Source organism: Zosterops lateralis (genome assembly GCF_965231275.1).
Source record: "Zosterops lateralis genome assembly, chromosome: 4".
Classification (NCBI taxonomy): domain Eukaryota; kingdom Metazoa; phylum Chordata; class Aves; order Passeriformes; family Zosteropidae; genus Zosterops; species Zosterops lateralis.
In genome coordinates this window covers 7,685,804-7,701,416 of record NC_139765.1, presented here as the reverse complement: position 1 = coordinate 7,701,416, position 15,613 = coordinate 7,685,804, and the positions used below count along the sequence as shown (strand labels likewise).

Genomic DNA, 15,613 nt, shown 5'->3' with positions numbered 1-15,613 from the left:
TCAGCTGGCCCCACTGCCATCTCAGAGACACACTGTGCAAACCTACTGTACCTTGGGAGGAAACAGAGATGATCTTTTACCAAGTAAAAACCTACAGCCTGATGCAATCTCACTATTTTATTAGTAAAACTTGCTTTTAGTGTCCAAAGTCTAGCCTATACTTAGCTTTACATCCTGCCTACAGAATCCTGATCGTCTGTCAGCACAGTTAAAACAACACAAGTGATACACATCTTGCACAGACATTGTGCCAAAAGGAGATGAACAGCTGAGTTGGCACTGAGGTCTTCCAGCAACAATCCTATGGTCCTTAGAGTCATTGCTGCCCTGATTTGAATGAGACCAGGAGCTCCCTCTTCCAAATTTCTAGATAATCTCCTTTTGAAAACTGAGCTCACTGCCACAGTATGTGGTTCAAATAAATCCACCTCTAAACAAGCTCTTTACTCAGACATACAAATGGATGCAGGGGAGATGAGGTGCCAGGGGGAGAGTTTCATGCTGCCTGAACATTAAAGAAGTGCATGAGTCCAGCAAAAAAATCTGGACTTGCCTCCTCACCCCTCCCATTTGTGCTATTGCTCTGAGGAATTAAATGTCAGCAAGGATCTCACCATGGTCTTCTCGATCTGAAAGTGGAGTGTTGTATCATTGGAGAGCTAATTAAGGAAATGGCAAAGTCCATGGAAAGGAATCTCTTCAAAGACCAAACTAATGCAAGAGAAAAAAAGTTCTCTCTGTAGGATGAGCTTGAACACTTTATTCAGCCGTGAACTTCACATCTACATTTTGTTTTGAGGTGGCTGTTGGCTGCAACTGGAGATGAGCAAAATGGTTTTGTTTTAAATCAATAAGATTTATCTAAGTCCATTCACTGAACATGTTCATGAAGAGGAGAGAAGAAGCAGCGTTCTTCAGTTACTCTTTTTGAGTTGCAAAGTGTTAATGCAATAAAAATGAAAGCATAAAGAAATGCATTTAAAATGGAAAAGGTCTATGCAAAGCAAGGCCAGAGCATTCAGGCTGCATACAAAAAATCTCAAAGGCATGATTGTAAGGGAATCTGGGAACTAGGCAATCTCTGTAGCTTTGCAGAAGAAACTAGTGAGGTAGACTTTGAAATAAAAAACACCCGTTTGGCTTTTTGGGCCCAAGGGGTTACTCTAAAATAAACCATGGGCATTCTGTGCCTTAATTTCAGGTCAGACCTAGTGGCCAGAGCAGCCCAAGAAACACTGAAAAGTATAATTTTGTGTGGGACTTGTATGTGGTAAGAAAATGGACTGATCCAAGCAGCTACAGCCTCTTTATCTGACCTCATCAATACACAAAGCTTTAGAAAAAATGCTGAAGGAAAACTAATTAAAGATATGGAAATAACTAGTTAAAATGCAGCAGTACTTTCACTAACATAGAACATACCAGACTAAGCCAGCATGATAAAGTCTGATAAATCATTCTCTTACACAATGTAAATACATGAAATCTGTCTGGACTTCAATAGAACATTTGAGAGGTTGCCATGAGAGAAAATTAATTAATATTAAGATGGAGAGATGTGGCTGAATGTAAGAAATAAAAAGTGAGGACAACAGCATGTGCTGAAAGGAAGAGCCTTGGTGGAAGGAGGTTACTAGTGTGGTTCCATAGGGACCAATCTTGGCTAAAATTTTATTAGTGACCTTGGCAAAAAAACCATGTGTGTGCTAATGAAATTTGCTGACGACATAAACCTAAGACCTGGTGCTACAACAGATAATGACTGGAATACCTCATGGAAAGAATTGGATGAGTCTGCAGAAAGAGAAGCTACATGCAATTTAATAGAAGAAATGCAAAGTTGTGCCCTTAGCAGAAATTCCTTTTAATTTTAATAAAATGGGGTGAATAGGATGGACAGAAGAAAGAAAAAGAGTTGAACAAACTAATCACTCAATCTGCAGGGCCAATTCTATCAGATGGGAACTGTCTGGGCAGTCAGACCCTGCAGCAGCCACAGCCCCCCTTCTGATGGCTGTCACCAACAGAAACTGGGGGATGTAAGTCCAGCAGGATTTTCCTGGAGCAGTGGAAGCATCTGACAATTTCTGCCTTGGTGGTGCAGTGGCCTTGTGCCTCTAATTGTGAGTTATTTGTTTTTTTTTCCTTACCATTGATTTATCTCAGTTTATTTCCCATTCTTTTACAGGCAATTTCTGAGTGTGAAAGTGAGTTCCAGGGGATGTAAAGAAAACAGCATCATACTGGTGAAGCTGTGGGACAGAAGAAGAACTTGCAGTCTTTTGTCAGGATAATGATGCTGATGATGCTTTGGACCTGTCCTAACCGTGTGGGGACATGAGTAGACCTGGAGGAGCTACTGGTGTCACACACTTATGTGGAATGATAGATGGAAAAGGGTAAATGTCCTTTTTTTTTTTGTTTTTGTTTTTGGTTTTTTTTGTTTGTTTGTTTGTTTGTTTTTGGGGTTTTTTTGTGGTTTTTTTTTTTTTTTTTTTTTTTTTTTTTTTTTTTTTGTTTTTGTTTTTTTTTTTTTTTTTTTTTTTTTTTTTAGCACAGGCTGGCAACTATCAGTGCCACTCCTGGGTCTGATGGGGCAAAGCCACCCAGCCCTGCAGCACAGTGTCCTCCTGGGGTGAGTGACCCACGGCGGGTCCCCGGGGACTCACTCATCAATCCCTGCGCTCAGGTGGCGAAGCCGCAAAAAATCAGTGATTTATTTCCCCCCCTGAACAATCGAGAGGCGGTAAGAGGAGATTAATCCCCACATCCTCCTCTCGGGTTTCCCGGCTGGAGCCGCACGGAGGGCGGGGGGCAGAACCCGCCGCCTTCCGCCCCCTCGGGAAGCGAAACCGAAAGGCCGGGCCGGGATCCGCTCCGGCACCGGGCTCTGCACCGCAAACCGCACCTCTGGTAAAAGGTAAAAGGCAAAAGGTAAAAGCCGACGGGTTTCCTAGAGGGAGAGGGGCTGGGAGCGGCGCGGGGGCGGTGGGAGCGCTCCGGATACCTGGATCTGTACAGGGATGCGTCAAGCCAAGCACTTTGTGCTTCTGCTTTTGGCTGCCCTAACGCACCGGGTTTTTTGGATGTGAAGCGCCCTCTCCAAAGGGGAACCAACAATTTGGATGGTCTGGGATCCGACCCGCGTTTTGCCCCATGGTGTGGCAATTCCTGCTCGGTGTGGCTGCACCGAGCTCACCCGGCAGTGGCACAACCAGCCTTTCCCTGCGTTCCTTCTGCAGGACGCCTTCATGATTTACTGTTTCCTGCAATAATGTGGTTCAAAGGTCGTAACAGCAAAGATTGATAACGTAGTAGATGTTATATGAGGCTGTTAGTTGACACCGATGTTTACATTCTTGCTTGGGAACGGACTTGTGGTTATTGGCTCAAGGATGCCACACCGGGATTCTGTACATTGAGAACATGTTTGGTGGGTTTGGTTGTTGGGTAGGTGAATTTGCACTCTTCTGGGTATTCCCACTGATTTCGTAGGAGAGCTCCGTGGGACAAAAACTTTCTGCATATTATTTCTCTTGCAGAATTTGAGTTTGTATTATTGCACTGACAAGAAACAGAAAACGGATTGACAATTGCAGTAGGCATTCCATGGTTGTCTGGATGTGCTGGTACCAGATGTGCATCTTGAGACTGGACACTTTAAGCCATAAAAAAAACCTTGAAGACTATCTCCAGCAATGTATTGGTGTGCTGTGCTTTCAGGGTTCTATTTCCTCCTCTCTGTTGTCAAGTCGCTTGAAAATGATTTATCTTCACCCCCCACTATGATAGATGTTTATATGTAGTTAGTTCACTTTTCTGCACTCTGTATGTGTTGCATCATATATTTGGCATGTAGTTAAAATCCACATTGTTGTGGAGCTGAATTTATATGGAACCTTTCCAGATGTCTGAGCCATGGCTCTGCTGTTTAGTCACAAGTTTTCCCGGCAGAAGGTGACACCAAGTTTACTTAAGGCTGACTTAATTCCTGGGGAAGCTGTGGCAGGCTTCGAGTACATACTAAAACCGGTTCCTCTTGTTTGCTGCCTTGGCATTCCTGCAATTCCTGCCATCCAGCCCCCCTTCCCAAGACACCCTGGTGGAAATCCACCAACAGGCTGCAGACAAAAGAGATCAAGCCTCTTCCCACACTTTCACAGCAGGGCAGCAGCCCATTCCCGGTTGGATGCCTATTCCCTTCCCACAAGGATAGCCAAAGGCACAGCCAGGATTCCTGTCCTTGCTGCACTATTCTGTATTGATGTCCTTGCTGGCGATTTGCCTTTCCTTTTCTTTTTAACACCGGTGAGCTCTTGGCCTCTCATTCTCTGAGCTCAGTGATGGCTCAACTTCTCATCAGGGCTTGAGTAGATCCAGCCTGGGACACAGAAGTAACGCTCCTCATGGAGCAGGAGTCAAGGTTATCTCAGACACCAAAGTCTCTCCCAAGGAGGTGTCACCCCTGATTTTTGGAGGTGTTTTGGCATCTAAGTGTGATATTTGCCACTGAGATGTCACAGACCTTCAGGGTGCTGTCTAAAGGGACATGCTATTTTAGCCTCTAATTGAGGAGTTTGGTAAGAGTTCTCTGAGTAGATCAGAGTCAGTCACTGATGTTTTTGTAACCAAATAAATTACTTTATAAAGTTGTTTCACATAGATAATTTATTCCAATATCTTCAGACAAAAATATACAGTAATGCTAGGTGCAACTTTATTAAGTGAAATGAAACAGAGTTCCTTGTGTGATTGTTTCATTGTTAGAGCAGGAATTCAAAAAGTAAATAAGTATGGGGAGATGTAATCTATATTTTTAGTTTTCCTGGACTGAATAAATGTTTGATGGTAGTACTGCCAGGGGAAATTTCTAAACAGTGTTTTTAGTACTCCCCTATGAACTTTAAACAATTTTTTAAAAAGAATATGCACAGACACATGAAGTCATTGTGTTCAAAGCTGAGTGAGTATTGTTTTTTATAGGATTTTAATTTAAGAGGTTTTTTCAGATAAATTGTTCAGTGATTGTATTTCACTAGGTTTTTTATAGCTTTGAAATTAACCCTGTAGAAGACTTTGAGCTGCCTCTTCCATACAGGTCACAAAAACATGAGGGAATAGTTGGTATGGTGCTGCAGGATCATGGTGATAAAGGTGAATATCAGAGCTTCAAGAAGGACTTAGTTGTTCTGTGACACAGGGTGACATGCCCTGACACAGTGAGACATGATGACAGCAAAGCCCACTGAAAATAACATGTAAAAATTTACATCATATTCCAAGTCTCTGCAGATAGACACTTTAAAACTACCCCCCAAAATTTAAACTAAACCTTAAGCTCCTTACAGAATTGTCAGTGGGAATTTTACTGAACCATCCCAGGCTCACCCTGATGAGTATGGAGGCTCGGATTAGATGTGAAAAGGGATGGACAAGAAAAAGTTTAAAGGTTATTTAGAAGGAAATAGAGAGGTTCTTTTCCATGTTTTTCCTCATGTTGCCCTCTCACACACATGTGTTCATTAAAATTATTCCAGAGATGCCTACCAGCTAAAAAGCTGTAGAGCTACCTCTGTATTAATGTTAAAGAAAACTGATTAGATATTATTTGTTAGACCACTGTAAGAACTATAAATGCACAATAATGTGCCTGCTGAGAATCCACTGTATTGGATGCTCCATCTTGAAATACTCCATGGTGTCTTTTATCACATCAGTAAGAAGAACTAGAGAAGATTCAGAATATAAATGTAATGAGTTTATTCATAACTTTGAGAAGGCATTGAATTATTATGAAAGAATATATTGTCTGCCATACAAGAAATAGGCCAGACTAAAGTGTTTTTGTTCACAGAGTCTACACGTCTTTCCTGTTATTGTTCAATATTTAAACCTGTCACAAGAAGAAGAAAAGCACAAAATTATTATGTTTGCTATATACAAAATCTTTCATGTGTTTACACTTACTAAATATATAAAATTGAAGCAATGGGAAAAGTCAGGAGTTGCATGGGATTCTTTATGTCAATCTTACTCTTTGTTTTGGTGAATGTTACTAATGAAAGTCTGGAACGTCAGGTGAGCTTCCACTTTTAGAAGCCCTCCCAAACTCTGGAAGCCACTTGCTTGTGAAATCCCACCTGCAGAGCTGCCTCCAGTCCTGAGATCCCAGCACAGGAAGGACATGAAGCTGCTGGAGCGAGTCCAGAGGAGGCACCAAGTTGATCCAAGGGGTGGAGCACCTCTCCCATGAGGAAAGGCTGAGGGAATTAGGTTTGTTCAGCCTGGAGAGGAAACGTTTCAGGATGAACTTATTGTGGCCTTCCAGTACCTGAAGGAGGCAACAAGAAAGAAAGAGGGAGACTATTTAGAAGGGCCTGGAGTGCCAGGACAAGGGGAGAATATGTTCAACCTGATAAAGAGTAGGTTTAGATTGGATGTTAAGAAGTTTTTTCCTGTGAGGGTGGTGAGGCCTTAGCACAGGTTACCCATAGAAGCTGTGTCTGCCCCACCACCCCTGGAAGTTTTCAAGTAGTCAAGTGTTGGATGGCACTTGGAGCAACCTGGTCTAGTGGAAGGTGTCCCTGCCCATGGCATGAGATGAGCTTTAATGTCCTTTCCAACTCAAGCTATTCTGGCATTCTGTGATTCTGTGAAATGTAAAATTGTTTTGGAGTTTTTCTTTGGTTGGAATTTCAAAGCATCTATGAAAACCTGGCAGGGGATGTGATTTGAAATACCAAGATTTTCAGGATGGGATGCACTGATGTAAATAGAGGGGAAAGTTGAGGTGGACTGCCTTATGGGAGGGTTTGGTTTCAGAGTTAAAGTTGAGGTGGTTGTTGTTCCTGCTGGATTATATGGCTGGTATTGAAGAAATGAACTGGTTTGGGCCCTCCTGAGCTCTTTGACCCAGCAGAACAATCACTGAGCTACCTGAAACACTCACTGACTGCCTTGTCAGCTCAATGGACACTGTGCATTGAGCTCTTGTAGTAAAACACTTCCCTGCTTTACAATATTGCATTTCCTGCACAGTAAGTTATCATAACAAACTGTCCAGCTTGCAAATATTTTGTCTTGGTACTTGAAGAGTTGATGAAGAAATAACTGGTTTGGGCAAAACAACAGCTAGCTGGATCTTCAGTTAAGAAACAGTCTTAGCTAAGAAACAGTCCAGCACAAATGAAAAAACAGTGGAATGACAGGGGTTGTTGCCATCATTTAAGTTGATTTTGAATTGAGATTTATAGCTAAACATGGGGTATATGATCACCATATAAAATGGCTTTTGGAACTCTGGTACTTTACAGTACTGTTTTGTTTTGTGCAGCTTGGAGGTGGAAGGGATGATGGTAAGCCTCAGTATTTTAACAAGAACTAGAAACCTTGACCTGTGTTGCATAAGTATAAGAAGAACAGAAAATTATTTTAAAAGCTCTAATTTATTCCACCCAGAGGAATCTCCAGTGAATAATTATGCAATTAAAACAACCCTTTTTATCACAATACACCAACCCTTTGTCCAGTAACTTGTCAGAGGAATTCAATTAAAACCCACAATCTTAAAAATATACTTGTCTGCAACTGAAAGTATGTAATCCCTTGGGATGGAAGCTAGTTAAACATAATTCTACCACATTAGTGTGTACTACAGTGTATTAATTTGGAGAGCAAGCTCCATAGATGACTGATCATTAGTGTTTATTATGATTACATTATAATATTTTTTGTTTAGTCAATAACCAGTTATGCTGAATCCAAAAAATGGTGTAGTGTATTTATTGCAACCACTTATCCATGTTCAGATAATTTTGTCTTAATGACAGAGCAGGCTTGCATAAGGCTTTCTGTCAACTGGTTATACGTTAGGCACTTTTTTTAACCTCATATGCTTGTACTGTGCCAGATGAACAAGTGTATGTGATAAGAAAATATCTGCACTGTTTCAGACAACAAAAAAATATTTCCCAAACTTTTTTTGCTAGTAATGGCTAGAAACGGTCCCTTTACTTTGGTCCTTTCAGAACTGGGACTAGCTGATACCTGCAGGTATTTATATGCAGTAGGGAAACACTCTTTATTTCACTGTGACATGCTAAATTCTTTCTCATAAATAGATTTTTGACTCCTTCCAGCAGAAAAGGTATGGCAGGGGGAACAGGGAAGAGATTACTCTCACGTATTTTGTGGTCAGTGAAATGACAGTGTGTCACAGGTTTTCCAGTAGAGGAAAACTGGTGATAGAGAGTCGAGGTTTAAGGTTTCCTTACCTGCTGCAGTTCTGCAGCTGTGACCACAAACATTATAAAGGCAGACAAGTTGCAATGTACTTTGAGTTTGGACATATGGTATAACTGTAGAAAAATGTTTCATCAGGTAAAGCATTGTCATCATGGCAACCTGTGAATTGACAGAAGGGAGAAGTAGATGGGATATGAGGAGGAAATTAGATATCAGTGAGAAATTCTCTGTGAGGGTGGTGAGGCTCTTGCAAAGAGAAGTTGTGGTTGCCCCATCTCTGGAAGTTTTCAAGTGGTCAGATGTTGGATGGGGCTTGGAGCAGCCTGGTCCAGTGGAAGGTGTCCCTACCCATGGCAGGGGTGGGATGAGATGAGCTTTAAGATCCCTTCCAACCCACACCAGTCTGTGATTCTGTGATCTTGGAATAAACACTGAAAAGTCCTAACTGCATGAACTTTGGTTCTAAGTGTAGGACAATATATAGCATCACTGAGTAAACACTGCCTGTTTTCAAAGCTGGAATGGAATGGATGAGCCCAGTAGAAAATCGCCTTCAGAGAAATCAGCACTGTATGATCAGTGTAAAATTTGGTAGGTTACAGTACAGATGCTCTTGACAGGGGGACAGTCTTCCTTCCTTTCTAATTTTCAAGGCTGTCTCTCAATCCATTGAGGAATTAACCTTTCTGTGTGCTCCTTCTCTGATCATTCTACGAAAAGAGGCTCAAACCCCCCTAAACTGATGGGATATAGAAAGCTCCACTCAGGATAAAACAAAGGCAGCAGGAGAGGGGACCCTGCAGTGGTGGCAAATTGTCCCCACAGGGATTGCAGCCTCTCCCAGAGCTGAGAGCACAAGAAGGAGCTGGAGCTGCACTCAGACCCTTTCCCCCAGCTCCTGGTATGTTTTTCTTCCCAGAGAAACCCCCAGGTAGAAATAGAGAGTGTCCAGCTGCATCCCTCCCCTGGGCTGTGGCCACTCTTCTGTTCCTCTTGAGTACCCGGTTATTGTCTCCTGGCAACACCTATGGGGGGAAATTCCCAGTAAACTTGCTTTGAACTTTTCAAAGTAATAATCCTTTAATTTTAAATATTAATTTACCAACCTGTGTGGCATCAGCATTATTATTTGGTTTTCTGTTTGTTTTTTTTTCAAGTTGTCGAATTATTTCAGCAGAGAGAGGCCCAAAGAACCAGAGTTCTGTGTGTGCCTCTCGCTGTCAGTCTCAGTGTCTATTTGTTGATTTTCACCAATGTATTGCCAGCAAAGAATGGCAGGTCGGTAAAGAATATGAAAAGAAACTGTGTCAAATAGCTGAAACCAGCTGATAATGAGAAATACAGATTTGGGGTTTGGTAGACATTGGGTAGGAAATACACTGAGGAAAAATACTATTTAGGGCAGACAACCCAGGGGAAGACAAGCAGAATGTTTTGAAAACATTTTTCATGAGTACATTATGCACTCAGCTCATGTATCGCTGTGTTTATGGATTCCGTAGCAAATTTCCTGCAGTATTATAAATAATAAAATAATCTCCCGAAAGCCCTTTACCTGGTTTTGTATCTGATACCCCTTAGCAGATACTGGCTTTACACTGAATTCTCATCCTATCAAAATGTAAATTGCAGACTGATGTTACACGGTGAGCTGTGTCAAGCCAGTAACAAAGAATATCAGTGAAAGGCAAGAACATCGTGGCGGGGGGGGAAATGAAGAGAAACCGCACTATTTACATTTGAAGGAGAACATATCTGACAGCTGAGTGAACAAAGAGAATAGGCATTAAAGACGCCTGTGCCTTGACAAATGTTGGAGGAATCTCTTGCCTTTGTTTGGACTCGCTGGAGATGGGAGTTCATTACCAGGCAGTTCTGTGTGCGCCCGCCTTCATTTCCGCCAAAGTAATAATAATCCTTTAGGGATGTACAGTAAGTAATAACCTCGCCTCTGGAGGAACATAGTCTGCGATGTTTTGTAAAATACTTCCAAATTTCTATTATTAATAACAGGCTTGTAGTTTGGGTCTTTTCAGGACTTTTTTTTTTTTTTTTTTTTTTTTTTTTTTTTTTTTTTTTTTTTTTCTGGTGGGATGGGGATGGGGAAGGCACTAAATCACTTCACTAGAAACAGTGGTACGTGGCATGGAACACTGTTAAGGAGATTTTGTTATCTCCCAGGAGCAGAGAATGCTGCGGTCAACAGGAAATCACTTTCTGAGGGTGCCACACTAAGTTTGCCTCCTGATTGGAAACTTTCTAATTGTTGCCCCAAGGGAAGAGTAAGCTGAAAACCAGGCAGATGGCTTTGTCCCCACTTTGCTTATTCTTTGACTCCAAGTAAATAATTTCTAGCTTCACACTAACTTTTTGTGTTAAACGTTTGTAAATGTTGTAACACTATCACAGTTGTTCTCACTTGTGCAGTAACTTTGCTGTTAAAAAGCCAGATGTTTTTCAGGTTTCAGGGGAGATTTAAACCTGCTCTCTCTAGACTGAGCCACTACTTCTAACTATAGCATTAACAATTAATATGAAGGAGAAATTGTGTTTTGTCCCATGCTATGTATTGAAGGACTATATTTATTGTTTTTCCTTCAAGCAGGGGCTGAAGGAGGTGGCTTTTTTCCTTCTTCTATAAATTTGTTGTGTATAGGTAAAGCCTTACAAAATAAGGACCTTGTTACCCGTGTAAAATCACTGATTATCTTGACTTTGATAAGGCTTTCTGTTCCTTTGGAAAAGGTGCATACCTAGAGGAATGACTGGAACCATAAACACAATGTGTCAAGGTTTTTTCCTTTTCTTCCCAGAGCGCTGGGAGGTGGCACTTTGGAGGAAATGGCTGATAGGGGCAGAAACTCTGCTCCAGTGAGTTCTTGGTGGTGTGGCTGCTTTGTCTTTCCTCCTGTCCATTCCCAAGACTTTCCTTAAACTTTCCCATAGTAGAAACACATAAATACTGGAGTGTGTCTAATAAAGATGGATCCTGCTGGAAGAAGCAGTGGTCTCTGTTTGGTTTTTTTTTTCCAAGCTGCTACAATAAAATTCATTGAGACCTTCATTACTCACATCATCTGACAGGCATTCTAGTGTCAAAGGTATAGCCTAAATTTTATGAATTATGATTTCATTTATGGTTTAAATTCAATAGGCTGGAAAGGCCTGGTGTAAATAGGTACTTCAGAAGGAATGTAAAGCCCCATTTCCTTGTAAGAACTTTTGGAAATACTTGGTTGGGATGAAGTCAGTGAAGCTCAGATATATTGAACATGGGCTTTGCTTGTTTTGAAAGTACAAATAAACATATTGAACGTGGGCTTTGCTTGTTCTGAAAGTACAAATTCACAGACCCTTGAAAACTTCTCAAAGTCCCTGAATTCTTGCAAAATGTAAACATTCTGTTTAGGAAAAAAAAGAGAAAATGTTCAGGTAAGATAGAAAAAGTCAGATTTCCTTATTTTATCCTTATTTTATCCTTATTTTATCCTTATTTCCTTATTTTGTAGCTCGGCTTCATAAACACTTTTAAACTTTGTTCATTCATAGTGAATATTTAAGTACCATTTATTCCTGACCATCACAGGTGCGGGTAATCAGATAATACACCAGGTATTTATGATCAAACCATCTTGCTGACTAAATCATCTACAATACCTGCTACAGATTAGCTGCTTGAAAAATACATTATCACACTAGTTCCTGTTAGTCTTAGAAACACCTAAATATCAATATCTATCAATAATGAAAATTAAGTACTTATTGAGATAACAATTACTGTGCGTTTTTAATAGTGATACAAATCTGATTCAGAATTGCTTTATTTTTAAGAATATCATTGCTCAGTGAAAAATGGAATAATGTTCTTTTTTGAACTTTATGGGACTTTCCCCTGTGTGTATGGACTTTTCAAGTGAGTTTCCTGTAAGTGGAGCTAATTATTTTCAATAAGGAACAACTAAGATTGTTACATAACATTTGGTAAGTTTATGAAAAATTTCCAAGTGGTGGAACCTGCAGCAAGCAGACAAACTGTCTGGACTTTTTTTGGCCCATTTTGTTTTTATTTAACATGTTGTATGATGTAAGCCAACGGGGTAAACTAAATTCAAAGGAGAGGCCTAAAAGCTGAATTTCTTTCTCACCTCTACACCTGAGTCTGGATTTTTAATGTAAAGGAAGTATGCAATTAGAAGCACTCATTTTACTTTTTGAAGCAACTGCTTGGGAAATAGATACTCTAAAACTTGTTTTTTGGTCCTGATTATAACTTTGAGTGCATTCCTTAGTACTCTGCAAGGCACAGAGCCTTGACAAAAAGCAGCAATTACACACAGGAATGGTTTGTTTGGTTTTGGTTTTGGTTTTTAGTTTTTTTACATGTTTCCTGTAATAAAACTTAGAATTGCTCTAGAGAAGTGACCTGGTGCGAGGTTAAGAGTGTATATGTCATCATCTACATTAAGAAAAAAATAAGTTTTAAGTACTTTTCAGGGGTGAATTTGTTGGAAATTCTGATATTTTTCATTAAAGGTATATAATACGTAAGTACTTTGAGTAACAACTCCCTAAAATGAAAAGGGGTCACTTTATTCAAACCCTTTATTATTCATTATTAGCTTTTTTTTTTTCCTTTTTTTTTCAGATTGCAGATTTAAAATAGTTTTGTAACAGTCTTGTAGTAAGAAAATGGTAACCAAATGTGAATGAGGTTTTTCCTCTACAACAACTGGGCAGTAGGATTTTCAGGGTGCATTTTTGTTTTCTTTTCCTATTTGCGGTGTGCATAAAATGTACCACACTGTGATGATATCTTCCTTTGTTTATTTTTGCAGGGCTGACCCAAGGATCATTTTGTCCTTCAAGGATCTGTTTGCAAGGTTTGCACAGACTTGTTCCTGAGGGGAAACATGTCTGAGGTCGACTACGAGAAATTAGCTGAAATAGGTAAATACTTTTATAACATTTCAAATTTCATCTGTGTAGAGTTACAAGTGATTTAATAGAGCATCTTCAGTAAATGAGAGTCTTCGCCCACATTCTGTAATATTTCTTGGAGCAATCCAGTATTAGTTACAGCTTCTGTACTGATGTACACATCATTAAAGCTATTAGAGTTGAAGGTTAGTTTAATGCATGCAGCCTTTGTGAATTACTGCTGGATGTTCCTAGTGCAGCTTTGGGCTGTTGGAACATCACCATCATCACATGTTGTGGCACAAATGGGAGCCATCCCTCCAAGGAGACAAGTATGGAATGAGTACAGAGCATTGCATGTTATTTCCAATGATGTCAACAGTGTGGAGCAATGTCAACCAAGGCATTTGGGGCTCATAATTTGGAAATATCTGCATTACTTTACTTTTTTTTCCCCCTTGAGTTTTGAAGAAGCTGAAGCCCAGGATCTTCAGATCTTGCCCAGCCTGCCTCGATCTCAGCCTCCCTTTCCCCATCCCTTCCCCTCCCTTTGCTCTGATTTCACCACTTCATGGCCTCCAGGAGCAGCCAGCTGACATTTGTACCTCTGGGGACTGATACAAAGTCCATGGAAAGCAATTTTCATCCTCAATCTTACCAAGCTCTGGCTCAGGCTCCTCTCACTGTCTGCTAAGCTGGGTTAAACAGCGCTGGGGTGTGAGTAGTAACAGAGGAGCCTCTGCTACAGCCTGTGGAGCAATGAACTCCTCTGTCATATGCAGGAGAAAAATTGAGCTGAGCTCTCACTCAGTTTGAACCATTGAATCTTCTTTCTTAGTGATGTCTATTATGAAAAATCATTTGAGCTCCACTCCCCTTGTTCTAACAGGAAAAAGAAATAAAAATAATATATAAAGAATTATCTCACTAAGTTAGGGCTATCCAGCTTTTCAGCAGGTGTGGTTAATATTGGGATTTCTGTAGATCATGCAGTACAAATAGGTGTGCATATTTACTTTGCTTCTCTGCATCTTTGGAATGTCTCAAAGTCAGATAGGTTTTTTCTTTTGTATTTTTGAACATACACTCCATTTTTAATAACACAGCTCCCACTTCACATCCCCACAGATGAGTAGCTACTATTTATTTTTCTCTTTTCTCTCTGAAATTTTCTTGCCTAGGTAGAGCACCCAGACATAAAAGGAGAAAAAAAAACCTTAATAAACAAAATAGTACTTTACTTGTTCTGAGCTTTAACAAGACTTAAATATTTTTATGAAGAAAAAATTGTGGAATTTATCTTATCTACTGCATTATGTTTGTATTATTATTCTTGCCAGCTCTTGGGAAAGAAGCATTCAGTAAAGTGAAAGAATGTTTTCTAAGTTAAGGTTAGTGTAGCTTTTTACATATGATAAGATTTTGAAAAAAGAAAAATAGACATTTTGTAGATAATAGGAGTTTAAACAGAGTTTAACAAGATATATAGTATAACAAAAGTTTGTGTGTATATGAAGAGGACTCTAATGATGTCTCTCTAAAGGCAGATTTTTTTTTTTTCCTGTAGGACTGCTGATTTATTTTCTGAAAAGGCTTTTATGTGAATTCAGACATGAGGAAATTTAAAAGTAGTACACATGTTGCTGACTCCATTGTGTTTTGGAGAAGTCCAGCCACTAGTGGCATTTTTCATCCTTGTGAAATGTGGTTTTGGTACAAATCATGTTAAAAATGAGACAATAAAGCCTTCATATGGCTGTTTGCAGGACAGAAAGATACCGAGAAATTGTGAATGGAAAGCATGCCAAAATATTTAATACGAGTTTTTCTCTAACAGTTACTAGCTACTGGCAAATAAATCTGGCTGAAATTGTTATTTTCTCTCCCCTAGTGTGCCTTGCATGCTGGTCAAGAAACATGAAAGATGCAGATGATGAGAAGACAAAATGTTCTAGTACTTTTTAACATGACACTAATAATGTTATAGATCACAGAATGATGGAATACCAAATTGGAAGGGGACATTAAGGATAATGTGGTCCCACCTTTCTTAGCAAAGACACAGCTAAGACAAAATGGCCCAGCACCATGTCCAGCTGAGTCTTCCAAGTGTTCAATCTGATAGATAAAAATGGTAATTCTACCTTAATAAAACCTGCAGGATAAAAAGAGGTAGATAATATACATACACCATAAAACATTTGTTTCTCTCTTTTTCTGTGTCTTCTCTCAAGCCACCAAGACACTTGTGTATTAGTTTTTATTACTTATCCCAGATTCTATTCATTTGGATGTGTACTTAGCATGAGCTTTTTTTGAACTTTACAACAGTCTGGAAAAAAAATGTGTGTGAAAAAACCCAGACAAACAAACTTGAAAAGTCCTGGAACAAGATTGATCAACACTGTGTTGCTCTTTTCAGTATTGAGAAGATTTTAATTGTAGTATCTAG

At 39.9% G+C, this 15,613-nt stretch overlaps 1 protein-coding gene across 2 annotated transcripts in view; it reads left to right on the top strand.

Annotated features, from left to right (window-relative positions):
- Nucleotides 1-2,231: 2,231 nt before the first annotated feature.
- ARHGAP8 (Rho GTPase activating protein 8) overlaps nt 2,232-15,613 on the top strand; it is a 54,598-nt gene continuing 41,216 nt past the window's right edge. Inside the window, exons 1-3 of one of the 2 annotated variants that reach the window (XM_083859335.1) lie at nt 2,232-2,920; nt 11,754-11,836; nt 13,080-13,191. In XM_083859335.1, the coding sequence (XP_083715461.1) occupies nt 13,155-13,191 (37 nt within the window). In that variant the 5' untranslated portion in view covers nt 2,232-2,920; nt 11,754-11,836; nt 13,080-13,154. The remainder of the gene's footprint in view (nt 2,921-11,753; nt 11,837-13,079; nt 13,192-15,613) is intronic. The other variant, XM_083859334.1, reaches the window with a different exon arrangement.